This window comes from Hypomesus transpacificus, chromosome 18 (genome assembly GCF_021917145.1).
Source record: "Hypomesus transpacificus isolate Combined female chromosome 18, fHypTra1, whole genome shotgun sequence".
Lineage (NCBI taxonomy): Eukaryota > Metazoa > Chordata > Actinopteri > Osmeriformes > Osmeridae > Hypomesus > Hypomesus transpacificus.
Window position 1 is genome coordinate 14,812,243 of NC_061077.1, and position 13,242 is coordinate 14,825,484.

At 48.0% G+C, this 13,242-nt stretch overlaps 1 protein-coding gene across 1 annotated transcript in view; it reads left to right on the forward strand.

Annotated features, from left to right (window-relative positions):
* The window catches only part of cacna1db (calcium channel, voltage-dependent, L type, alpha 1D subunit, b), a 54,226-nt gene extending 45,608 nt beyond the window's left edge, over positions 1–8,618 (forward strand). Inside the window, exons 40-49 of the mRNA XM_047040496.1 lie at positions 1,309–1,445; positions 1,758–1,874; positions 2,252–2,694; positions 3,188–3,214; positions 3,712–3,852; positions 3,970–4,124; positions 4,365–4,486; positions 4,770–4,904; positions 5,115–5,300; positions 5,764–8,618. Of these exons, the coding sequence (XP_046896452.1) occupies positions 1,309–1,445; positions 1,758–1,874; positions 2,252–2,694; positions 3,188–3,214; positions 3,712–3,852; positions 3,970–4,124; positions 4,365–4,486; positions 4,770–4,904; positions 5,115–5,300; positions 5,764–6,051 (1,751 nt within the window). The 3' untranslated portion in view covers positions 6,052–8,618. The remainder of the gene's footprint in view (positions 1–1,308; positions 1,446–1,757; positions 1,875–2,251; positions 2,695–3,187; positions 3,215–3,711; positions 3,853–3,969; positions 4,125–4,364; positions 4,487–4,769; positions 4,905–5,114; positions 5,301–5,763) is intronic.
* Positions 8,619–13,242: the final 4,624 nt, after the last annotated feature.

The following is a 13,242-nucleotide window of genomic DNA, read 5'->3' on the forward strand; positions in this document are numbered from 1 at the left end:
CTCTCCTCCACAGCTTCTTCTCCGTCTGCAGGGTGCCGCCCCCTTTCCCTCCCCCCTGCCCCCCCCCCTTCTCTTTCTGCCTCTGGAACATTCTGACGTAGTTCTGTTTTAGGCCGGTGGCGTGGAACTAGAGATTCTCTCAGTCTCTCTCTTTCTCTCTCTATCTCAATTTGAATTCCTCAATATTATTTCCTACTCTTCATCTCTCCATGCATCTAGCTCTCTGCCCCATCCGACCCTCTCTGCCTCTCTGCTGTGCTTGATTGAGTGACCTAGACCTCCACCACTCCTCTGCCCTCTGCCTGTGGTCACGGCTGTTGCTTCACTAACATCTAGACTTCTGTGTTTGTGTCTAACATGGCCTCTAACTAGGACACTGCTTACTGCCTTTCAGTCATGCTCTCGCTTGCTTCAAATGCTAACTGTGGCAGTGTCACTTATGTTATGTCTTTTAGCTAGGTAGGAGTAGGATAGTAGTTGTGTATAGTAGTGTTGGATGGTGTGTTGTGGTGTTGGATGGTGTGTAGTAGTGTACGATGCTGTGTAGTACTGTAGGATGGTGTATAGTAGTGTTGGATGGTGTGTAGTAGTGTACGATGCTGTGTAGGAGTGTAGGATGGTGTATAGTAGTGTTGGATGGTGTATAGTAGTGTTGGATGGTGTATAGTAGTGTTGGATGGTGTATAGTAGTGTTGGATGGTGTATAGTAGTGTACGATGCTGTGTAGTAGTGTAGGATGGTGTATAGTAGTGTTGGATGGTGTATAGTAGTGTTGGATGGTGTATAGTAGTGTTGGATGGTGTGTAGTAGTGTTGGATGGTGTATAGTAGTGTTGGATGGTGTATAGTAGTGTACGATGCTGTGTAGTAGTGTAGGATGGTGTATAGTAGTGTTGGATGGCGTGTAGTAGTGTTGGATGGTGCATAGTAGTGTTGGATGGTGTATAGTAGTGTACGATGCTGTGTAGTAGTGTAGTCTGGCCCAGTCCCTTTAATAGACATGGTGTTGTCCATTTGGTTGGGCAGGTTGAGTTTGAGTTTCAGGGGCTCCGGGTTCTAGTAGCACATGTTATAGGTTCTAGTATGAGATGTTATGGTTTCTAGTACATTTTTAAGGTTCTAGTATAATGTTCTAGGCTCAAATACCAGATATTCTGGGTTCTAGTCCCAGGAGTTCTTATCTTGATGCGCACTGGTTATGGGTTCTAGTCTTAGGAGTTGTGGTTTTCTGTTGAATGGCTCTGGGCCTGTTGACATATCCCAGCAGTTGTGTTGACGGGAGAGGTGTGTGTGCGGTCTATCCACTCAGATGACGAGGTGACTGTGGGGAAGTTCTATGCCACCTTCCTGATACAGGACTACTTCAGGAAGTTCAGGAAACGCAAGGAGCAAGGCCTAGTGGGCCGGCACTCGTGGGAAGGGCTCAACTCCACCATCGCCTTGCAGGTGAGTTGACGGATGCCGTGATCGACCAATCGAAGCCCTCAGAGGCAAGAATGATCCTATCATTCCCCAGTGAAACTGCAATGACTCTCAGGCTGACTGTGATCATTAGAGCGTTCCAAACGACTCTGCGCTAGTTCACAGCAGTCTGCATATCAATACCAGAGCTGCTCCCTGGCTAGCTCAACGCGGGACATGCTGCCACCTGCAACACCGTCCATGGGACCTGCAGAGTTTGAGTGTGTCTGAGTGAGTGGATGTGTGTGTGTGTATCCTGCCTGCTCTCAGTTGCTCTCTTGTCGTGGTTCGTTGCAGGCCGGTCTCCGCACACTGCATGACATAGGCCCAGAGATCCGCCGCGTCATATCATGTGACCTCCAGGAGGAGGGGCTAGTAGACGTAAACGCAGAGGAGGACGAGGAGATTTATAGGGTAAAAAAACGATCAACGCCTCACTTCCTTTGTGACCACTTCCTCTGTGGAGGCCGGTGTAGAGCGCTGTGGAGAAACTGCATGCCTGCTTGACGCCAGGCTTGGTAGTGGTTGCTAGCTGATAGTCTGCTTGCTCAAGATCAAAACAGACCATAATAGGTCATAGTCCTCTGATAACATTTTTCCAAAACTGCTCCCACAGCTGTGTTCACTGGCTTTGTTAAGGTGTACACCACATTAGTTTGTTCTGCGCAACAGATGTAAATAAAAACAAAATATCTAACATTCAAAACAGTAAGGCGAGATGTGAACGCTTTCAACATTGACGTGTGCTGCGAATGCAGCTGTGGAAATGCCCTCTGTTTGTCTTCCCCCAGCGAAATGGCGGCCTGTTCGGGAACCACATCAACCATGTCAATGGCGACCAGCGCAGTACTGTCCTCCTGACCAACGTCACCCAGCGACCCCTCCAGGTCCTGCCCCCATCCATCCACGCCTCGGTGGAGCCCCACCAGCCCAGGGCCGACGGCACCTCAACCCCCCGACCCCACAACCCCCGCCGGCCCCCCAACCCCCTCAACTACCACCCCAACTCCGCCCACCACAGATCCTCCAACACCAACCTCAACAATGCCAACGTGCCCACCCTACCCTCCCTGGCCCCTGGGAGACAGCCCACCCTACCCTCCCTGGCCCCTGGGAGACAGCGCTCCCTGCAGCGCCAGCGCCAACACTCCTCCTCTAACGGGGCCCTGCCCTCCTCGGGGTTGAGCCAAGGCCACGCTGAACGCGACACGGCTTGGAGGTCACACTCCACCAGGTCAGTGTCCAGACCTCCTCCCTAAAGGTCAAAGGTAGTTCTCGAATCCCAAAAAGGATTCTGGTTCACCAGGTCAATCTGTATTCCAAGAGGTCACAGTTCACCAGGTCAGTCTATATTCCTAGAGGTCACAGTTCGCCAGGTCATTCTTTAACCCTGGAGGTCACCGTATATCAGTTCAGTCCGAACTCAGGTCCAGTCCAAGTGAAAGTGATAAAACCTAGAACTGTGAAACCATTTCAATGGACAATCTCCATTGCTATATTTTGTTGTCTGTGTAACACACCCAAATGATCAATTTGATCATTTCTCAGTTTAATGTGTTTGGATGTTTTTTGTTGTTGTTATTATCAATTAAGAATTGTGTTTTCTTGTCTTTGTCATTGCATGCCCATCTTCCACCTCTTCTTCCTTTTCTTTCTCCTTCCCTCTTCTTCCTCTGCTCCTCATCCTCCTCATCCCAACTGTTTCTTATGTGTTCTTCCTGGGCCAGGACTCGCTACTATGAGACCTACATTAGGTATGTTAGTGTGTGTGCGTGTGTGTGTGTGTGGTTGAAGGTTATCATACAGCAATAGAACTAATAAGCGATATAGATGCAACCACAGCTCAATGGCTGAGCTATAGTTGTAGCTTGATCCCTGCATTATTGCTCTGACAACAGTTCTGATCTATGGGTCTCTGTACTTGTGCATATGCGTACAGTACACAGGACTCTCCACAGGAAACCCACAGAGGGACCTTTGACATTTTTACCGATAGACCTCACCCCTAAATTTCAAAAACTATAAACTTTAAGGGAGATTCAAGGGATTTCTTTTTCATAAATCCCCTCTCCCTAATTTTACGATGTAATAATATGACCTCCATTTTGTGACTTAAAAAATAGGATTCTTTTGCGCTGTAATCATGACCTGTGCACTCAATGCTCTGCTTGACCCCACTTGCTGCTTGTGGTTGCCGGTCTAGATGTCCTCCTGACCTCCAGGTGCTCTAACGCTGACCTTGTCATCTCAGGTCCGAGCCAGGGGGCGGTCTCTTCCCCACCATTGGCAGAGAGGACCCGGGGGGCGGGGACAGCGATGATGACAGGGGGTCTGGGGAGTACTTCAGTGGAGAGGAGTTTCAAGAGGATGACATCATGCTGGCCAGAGACAGGTATTGCCATGACAACGACCCAGAGAAGGCATGTTTAATGTCATGAAGGCTTTCACATGGTTGGGGTTAGTTGTGATTAGTTGTGGGCAGTATTAATAGTAGTCGTGTGGTTGCCAGGCTGTCTGAGTACCCAGACCTTCAGGGAGACTTCGTTCTGGAAGCTTCCACGGGTTACCATCAATCTGATTGTTTCTATGACGACGATCAGCAGCCCATCTACCAGGATGGCAGACGGTCACCTAAACGACGGTTGCTACCCTCCACACCTCAGGGTGAGGTTGCTACAGCTATTGTTGCTAGTACACTCCTGGCATTTTTACTAAACACAAGGCCACTGTGAAGCATCACAGAAGAGATTTAGTCTCTTCATCCATATCTATGGACATTGTTGCTCATCCCAAATGAGCTCATTCATTCCTGTTGATTCGCGAACATTGCCCAGCATTCCCATTGAATTGAAATGTCTTGAATAGTGCAGCTTCATTCATGGGATTGTCTGTGTGTGTGTCCAGGTTCCCACAGGCCCACTTTCACGTTTGAGTGTCTGCGCAGACAGAGCAGTCAGGAGGAGATGCCCCTGTCCCCCTCTGGCCCCCACCGCACAGCCTTGCCCCTGCACCTCATGCAGCAGCAGGTGAGCACACATACACACCCACACACACACTATAGATATATAGAGATAAAACACATACTGTTCACTTCACAGACATGTAGATCTATAAACACACATGTACACTACACAGAGACTTACTCACGTATACAGTACACACACTCATATGCACACCCCTGCATGCATACACACACACGCATACTACACGTGCACACGCACACAGGCAGGATCCCACACACACAGATGGAGGCATACAGACAATCTCTCTCCCTTTTTTTTCTCTTCACTTGACCACTGGGTTGCCTAGGTGATGGCTGTGGCAGGGCTGGACACCAGTAGGATCCAGCATCTGTCTCCGACGCGCTCACTGCGCTCCTGGGCCACGCCCCCGGCCTCGCCCATCAGCCGAGACCGATCTACCAGCTACACACCCCTCATCCAGGTGTGTGTGTGTGCTTGGCCTGTTTTGAATGGACAAATACGTGTGAGCGAGAAACTGTACGTTTGCACTTCTGTGTGTCTGTGGGTGTGTCTCTCCTTGTTTGAGCTTTGGTGTGCGCGTGTGTTTGAGCTTTGGTGTGCACGTGTGTGTGGGTTTTCGTGTGTGTGTGCGTGCCGAGGGTCAGCGGTGTGGCGTGTGTGTCTCCTCCAGGTGGACTGGCGGGGGCAGGACAGTGTGAGCAGCTCTCCTGGGACGGCCCGCAGGAGCTCCTGGTACAGCGACGCCCCCGAGGTGCCCTCGCGGCGCGCCTACTCCCCCTCCCTGCTGCAGATCCCCCCTGAGTACCGCCAGCAGCACCAGCAGAAGAGGGGCAGTGCCAACAGCCTGGTGGAGGCCGTGAGTCTGCTCTAGTTCCCGATCTCAGCAAGGGGCCCCGGGGAAGCCAGTTTGTAAGCAGGAGGCCAGCTTGGTCAGATCATTCAGAGTAAGGCCGTTGTGAGGGCAGGGTGAGGCCAGAGTAAGGGCAGTGTGAGGCCAGAATAAGGCCAGAGTAAGGCCAGGGTGAGGCCCTTGTGAGGCCCTTGTGAGGCCCTTGTGAGGCCAGGGTGAGGCCAGAATGAGGCCAGAGTAAGTGCACAGTAAGGCCAGGGTGAGGCCCTTGTGAGGCCAGGGTGAGGCCAGAATGAGGCCAGAGTAAGTGCAGAGTAAGGCCAGGGTGAAGCCCTTGTGAGGCCAGGGTGAGGCCAGAATGAGGCCAGAGTAAGTGCAGAGTAAGGCCAGCGTGAGGCCAGGGTGAGGCCAGGGTGAGGCCTGCCTACTGACTGGTAGGACCCTAACAGTGCTTTGTGTTTCTGGCCAGGTGCTGATCTCAGAGGGCCTGGGAAAATATGCCAAAGACCCCAAGTTTGTGGCGGCGACAAAGCACGAGATAGCGGACGCCTGCGAGCTGACCATCGACGAGATGGAGAGCGCCGCGAGCAACCTGCTGAACGGCAGTCTGGGTACCAGAGCGGGGTTGGAGGTCAGAGACGCGTTGGCAGCCGTCAGGGTCCGTGGTCTCCATGACTACAGTGATGAGGACGCTGACTCGGGGGGGAAGGGGGAGGAGGACCTGACTGACGAGATGATATGCATCACCAGCCTATAGCAGTGACTCTCACACACACAGCACACTTTCACACTTACACACACTCCCACAAGTGATCAGAAGTGCCTTTTGCATTTTTTCTTCCCGTGAGCGAAGAGTTGCAACACGGCCAGCTCGAGGGCAGTGGAGTGATAGAGCAAAGGAAGCGATAGAGAAACTGCAGGATGAAGTGACGCCTGAAAGCTCCGCCCACACGGGACTCCGGTTCGCCACGCTTGGACGGGTGCTTCTGGAGAATTCTCGCTCTGGGCTGTATCTTTGGCGTCGATCGTTTCAGTGGTTCCAGAGGGGAAATCACATATCAGTGAAACAACGATGTCTCTGACCCCTCCTCGGACATATCCCCCGGGCAGCCCTGCCCTCCCCACACTCCGTCCCTTCCTCCCCCTACAGCCTCCTTCTGCCCCCTCCCCCCCCTCCCATCTCTGAATCCTGACCCTCCACCCTCCCTCCCCACCGCTCCCTGCCCTTGCCCCGGCCTCCTGTCTGCCTTGCCCTGCCAGTCTGTCAAATCAGGTGGACACTGACAAGCTGTTGTATTCAAACCACAACGTGAAACTGTGAATCGAAACCTCGGAAGTCAACTCTGTCCAGACTCAGTCTACTGAACGGAGACACAGGCACACATCGAACATACACCGTCTCTCTCTACAGGGAATAACACACACTGCCAGGTTGCTTTTGACGAAAATCTCCTTATGATGTAGATATATTTAGAAGAATTTCCGATTTTATTCGAAAGAGATTACCTATATTTTGTAATTTATTTATTTATAGGACCTTTTACCCCAGTGGTGTGGGTTAGATCATTTATTTATATTGAACAACAATGATATTCTACTTTGTTATGTTCTGCCTTCCCTTGTTCTGCGTGAGAACCAGAGTAGTTCTTCTGATCATAGATCAGATCCCAGTCATTCTGGTTTCTAGAATGCACAAGAGCTGCTTTTTTTACTTGGTGTGATGCCATCTCTACTGCACACAGGGACACTCCTTAGGACAGGACTAGCTCGTTTGCACATTTTTGTCACCAATACGAATGATTGACAATAGACCAACATAGCACAGCACACTGCCAACACACAACCTGCAGGTTTTATACAAACATTACTGATCTTGTGGACCACTGAAGGACATTCTAACTGTGATTCTAATTGTGCGTTGTAAACTGAACTCTGAATAATGTCGTGGCGACCACATTGTCCACTGTCAATGTGCAATGAAAGGGCTTCTTCAACATCAGACCAAAAGGTCCTTTTATGCTTCTTCACATACGGGTGTGTCTAAAAGTGCTGTGTAGGTTCATATGCATTTTCTAACCTGCTGTGTGAACTTGAGAGATACAACACGTCAAATAACTATAGAAGGGCACTTGATTTGGCTTTTCTCGCATGCAGAGTTCCTCGCATGCATATTATCTGCTTTTGGGGCTTTCTGTTTGTCCATTTGGGTGAGGCAAATCAAGCACACTAAATGTCCAAGTTAGAGTTTGTTGCCTAACACCTGACTACTTGACCAATGAAAACACAGTTCACACCTCTCCTTTAGGGTCCCCTCAATTAACCTCAGGGGTTCTAGAACAGACTTGAAGGACCTAGATTACACCCTTATCAGAGACTAAACTGCCTTTAGGGCCAGTTTCTCAGACATGTTCAACCTGACTAAAATGACCTTTCAGTGGGATATCTCCGTGGACATGACTCAAGTCCCTAGAGCAGGCCTAGTGTCTGTGAACGTGGTATCGATGCTGTTCTCGGTCTAGGATGTGTGCTTATATGTTTCCAGGAAATGAAACCACACATCATATTTTGTCAGAAAGACAAATGGAGATAAAGATCCTTCTAATGATCGAGAGACTCACACTAACACCTTGGTTCAGAGTTGAGCTGAATAATAGAGACTTAAAGCAAGTAAAGCAACGTGCAATTATTGATATATTATTACTATTGACGTGTACCGATGTTTGGATATTGCTGACACCATGTAAATCTGTACAGTTTCTGAATTAATGTGTAAAGTGATTTACTGTACTCGAAGACCTCCTGCTCTCTAAACTGCCCATGCTTTCACAGACTACTAAAGACTGATACCAATTTTGTAGCAGGTATAGTACCTCTTAGATTTTGTACCAAAAGATTATTACCTGTTTTTTTGTACATTTTTGCTTTTAATCTCTTGAATAATTGCCTGGAAATACCATGAACTGCTGAACATTGTTTTGTAATGACCATTACTGAATAAACTCTTCCCCTGAGTGTTCAGTCCTAGCATGCAGTCGGGCGTAGCCTCTTGATATGTTAATTACATCTCAGGGACATTTATACTTGACACACATCGAAACACCCAAACTCAATCCGTTTATTGCCTCTCTCCGTGACACTGCATACTGCAGAAACGGCATTGGCTTTTCTCCCAGACAAATATAAACATTTGCAAAAAAGTAAAGATTACATTGATTTTAGGTCTGAGATATTAAGGCTAGTTTATGAGAGATGCAAATAATTTATTTTAGATTAAGTTTAGAATAGGGTTAAGATATTGAGACAAATCTAGGACTGAGAAAACAAGACAATATAAATCTTCATTACGAAATTCTTCATTAAAATCCACAATGAGGAATGGTGGAATTGTTCAAATATTGCTAGAGTGGGGAAGCACCACTATCTCACTACTATAACTGCTAACAGTCCAGGCCGATACAGTATAGGTGATTATAAGATCAGTTAAAACAGCTTCATGCAATTCCAAACTACATATTCCTAAACTGACTTGACACAGTTCAAAATACTTCAAATGCTGTACTTGTGCTCGGCTAAATCACTGGCAAGGCTGGTCAGTTAGTGATAAAAAGCTTACTTTCATCCTGAGAAAATCAATGAGATTGAACACAAAACATAATTCTTCATTTCATTGTAAACATGAAGGTAGAAAAAATATTATTTTGATCTTTGCCTTGAGCAACACTGAGGGCTTGGAACCATTTTTTTAGGCATAATTAATTAAGATCACATATCAACATCATCAACAAGATCTAGAATATTGTACATCTACATTAGTACATGATCATCATTGAGATTACTGGTTCTCCTGGCTCAGGCAGGGCCGGCGTTTGCTATAGGCGAACTAGGCAGCCACCTGGGGTGTGGGGGTTGCTGTTGAAACATCTTTCCTAGGGCGGCGAAGATGCTTGCGCCGGCCCTGGGCTCACGTGTGTCTTAGTGAGTGCGGTCGTCCCATTTCTGTGCCTCCAGTTGTGTGTGTGTCCTACCGCTGGGTTTCCAGAGTCGCGGGCTGGTACACTGGCACGCCCATGTCGCTCAGCACCGGGCGCCCTCTGATGATGTCAGCCGCCTTCTCCGCTATCATGATGGTGGGCGAGTTCAGGTTGCCGCTGACGATGCTGGGCATGATGGAGGCGTCGACCACGCGGAGGCCCTCCAGGCCGAGCACGCGCGTCTGGGGGTCCACCACCGCCGTGGGGTCGGAGGGAGAGCCCATCTTGCAGGTGCAGGAGGGGTGGTAGGCGCTGTCGGCCTTGCGGCGGACGAAGGCGTCTATCTCCGCGTCCGACTGGACCTGGGGGCCCGGTTGGACCTCGGCGCCGCGGAACGGATCGAACGCCTTCTGGGCAAAGATCTCCCTGGACAGTTTGACGCTCTCCCTGAACTCCCACACGTCCGTCTCTGGAGGAGGGAGAGTGGTGGAGATCAAGACCGAGGAATCACTGAGGAGCCACTGCCTTAAGCCCCTAACACACATATATAACATTACGGATCGTTGTGGACCTCTGAAGGAGATTCTAACTGTGATCTTAATTGTGCGTTGTAAACTGAACACGGAATAACGTCGTGGCGACCACATTGTCCACTGTCAATGTGCAATGAAAGGGCTTGTTCAACATCAGACCAAAAGGTCCTATTATGCTTCTTCACATACGGGTGTGTCTAAAAGTGCTGTGTAGGTTCATATGCATTTTCTAACCTGCTGTGTGAACTTGAGAGATACAACACGTCAAATAACTATAGAAGGGCACTTGATTTGGCTTTTCTCGCATGCAGAGTTCCTCGCATGCATATTATCTGCTTTTGGGGCTTTCTGTTTGTCCATTTGGGTGAGGCAAATCAAGCACACTAAATGTCCAAGTTAGAGTTTGTTGCCTAACACCTGACTACTTGACCAATGAAAACACAGTTCACACCTCTCCTTTAGGGTCCCCTCAATCAACCTCAGGGGTTCTAGAACAGACTTGTAGGACCTAGATTACACCCTTATCAGAGACTAAACTGCCTTTAGGGCCAGTTTCTCAGACATGTTCAACCTGACTAAAATGACCTTTCAGTGGGATATCTCCGTGGACATGACTCAAGTCCCTAGAGCAGGCCTAGTGTCTGTGAACGTGGTATCGATGCTGTTCTCGGTCTAGGATGTGTGCTTATATGTTTCCAGGAAATGAAACCACACATCATATTTTGTCAGAAAGACAAATGGAGATAAAGATCCTTCTAATGATCGAGAGACTCACACTAACACCTTGGTTCAGAGTTGAGCTGAATAATAGAGACTTAAAGCAAGTAAAGCAACGTGCAATTATTGATATATTATTACTATTGACGTGTACCGATGTTTGGATATTGCTGACACCATGTAAATCTGTACAGTTTCTGAATTAATGTGTAAAGTGATTTACTGTACTCGAAGACCTCCTGCTCTCTAAACTGCCCATGCTTTCACAGACTACTAAAGACTGATACCAATTTTGTAGCAGGTATAGTACCTCTTAGATTTTGTACCAAAAGATTATTACCTGTTTTTTTGTACATTTTTGCTTTTAATCTCTTGAATAATTGCCTGGAAATACCATGAACTGCTGAACATTGTTTTGTAATGACCATTACTGAATAAACTCTTCCCCTGAGTGTTCAGTCCTAGCATGCAGTCGGGCGTAGCCTCTTGATATGTTAATTACATCTCAGGGACATTTATACTTGACACACATCGAAACACCCAAACTCAATCCGTTTATTGCCTCTCTCCGTGACACTGCATACTGCAGAAACGGCATTGGCTTTTCTCCCAGACAAATATAAACATTTGCAAAAAAGTAAAGATTACATTGATTTTAGGTCTGAGATATTAAGGCTAGTTTATGAGAGATGCAAATAATTTATTTTAGATTAAGTTTAGAATAGGGTTAAGATATTGAGACAAATCTAGGACTGAGAAAACAAGACAATATAAATCTTCATTACGAAATTCTTCATTAAAATCCACAATGAGGAATGGTGGAATTGTTCAAATATTGCTAGAGTGGGGAAGCACCACTATCTCACTACTATAACTGCTAACAGTCCAGGCCGATACAGTATAGGTGATTATAAGATCAGTTAAAACAGCTTCATGCAATTCCAAACTACATATTCCTAAACTGACTTGACACAGTTCAAAATACTTCAAATGCTGTACTTGTGCTCGGCTAAATCACTGGCAAGGCTGGTCAGTTAGTGATAAAAAGCTTACTTTCATCCTGAGAAAATCAATGAGATTGAACACAAAACATAATTCTTCATTTCATTGTAAACATGAAGGTAGAAAAAATATTATTTTGATCTTTGCCTTGAGCAACACTGAGGGCTTGGAACCATTTTTTTAGGCATAATTAATTAAGATCACATATCAACATCATCAACAAGATCTAGAATATTGTACATCTACATTAGTACATGATCATCATTGAGATTACTGGTTCTCCTGGCTCAGGCAGGGCCGGCGTTTGCTATAGGCGAACTAGGCAGCCACCTGGGGTGTGGGGGTTGCTGTTGAAACATCTTTCCTAGGGCGGCGAAGATGCTTGCGCCGGCCCTGGGCTCACGTGTGTCTTAGTGAGTGCGGTCGTCCCATTTCTGTGCCTCCAGTTGTGTGTGTGTCCTACCGCTGGGTTTCCAGAGTCGCGGGCTGGTACACAGGCACGCCCATGTCGCTCAGCACCGGGCGCCTTCTGATGATGTCAGCCGCCTTCTCCGCTATCATGATGGTGGGCGAGTTCAGGTTGCCGCTGACGATGCTGGGCATGATGGAGGCGTCGACCACGCGGAGGCCCTCCAGGCCGAGCACGCGCGTCTGGGGGTCCACCACCGCCGTGGGGTCGGAGGGAGAGCCCATCTTGCAGGTGCAGGAGGGGTGGTAGGCGCTGTCGGCCTTGCGGCGGACGAAGGCGTCTATCTCCGCGTCCGACTGGACCTGGGGGCCCGGTTGGACCTCGGCGCCGCGGAACGGATCGAACGCCTTCTGGGCAAAGATCTCCCTGGACAGTTTGACGCTCTCCCTGAACTCCCACACGTCCGTCTCTGGAGGAGGGAGAGTGGTGGAGATCAAGACCGAGGAATCACTGAGGAGCCACTGCCTTAAGCCCCTAACACACATATATAACATTACGGATCGTTGTGGACCTCTGAAGGAGATTCTAACTGTGATCTTAATTGTGCGTTGTAAACTGAACACGGAATAACGTCGTGGCGACCACATTGTCCACTGTCAATGTGCAATGAAAGGGCTTGTTCAACATCAGACCAAAAGGTCCTATTATGCTTCTTCACATACGGGTGTGTCTAAAAGTGCTGTGTAGGTTCATATGCATTTTCTAACCTGCTGTGTGAACTTGAGAGATACAACACGTCAAATAACTATAGAAGGGCACTTGATTTGGCTTTTCTCGCATGCAGAGTTCCTCGCATGCATATTATCTGCTTTTGGGGCTTTCTGTTTGTCCATTTGGGTGAGGCAAATCAAGCACACTAAATGTCCAAGTTAGAGTTTGTTGCCTAACACCTGACTACTTGACCAATGAAAACACAGTTCACACCTCTCCTTTAGGGTCCCCTCAATTAACCTCAGGGGTTCTAGAACAGACTTGAAGGACCTAGATTACACCCTTATCAGAGACTAAACTGCCTTTAGGGCCAGTTTCTCAGACATGTTCAACCTGACTAAAATGACCTTTCAGTGGGATATCTCCGTGGACATGACTCAAGTCCCTAGAGCAGGCCTAGTGTCTGTGAACGTGGTATCGATGCTGTTCTCGGTCTAGGATGTGTGCTTATATGTTTCCAGGAAATGAAACCACACATCATATTTTGTCAGAAAGACAAATGGAGATAAAGATCCTTCTAATGATCGAGAGACTCACACTAACAC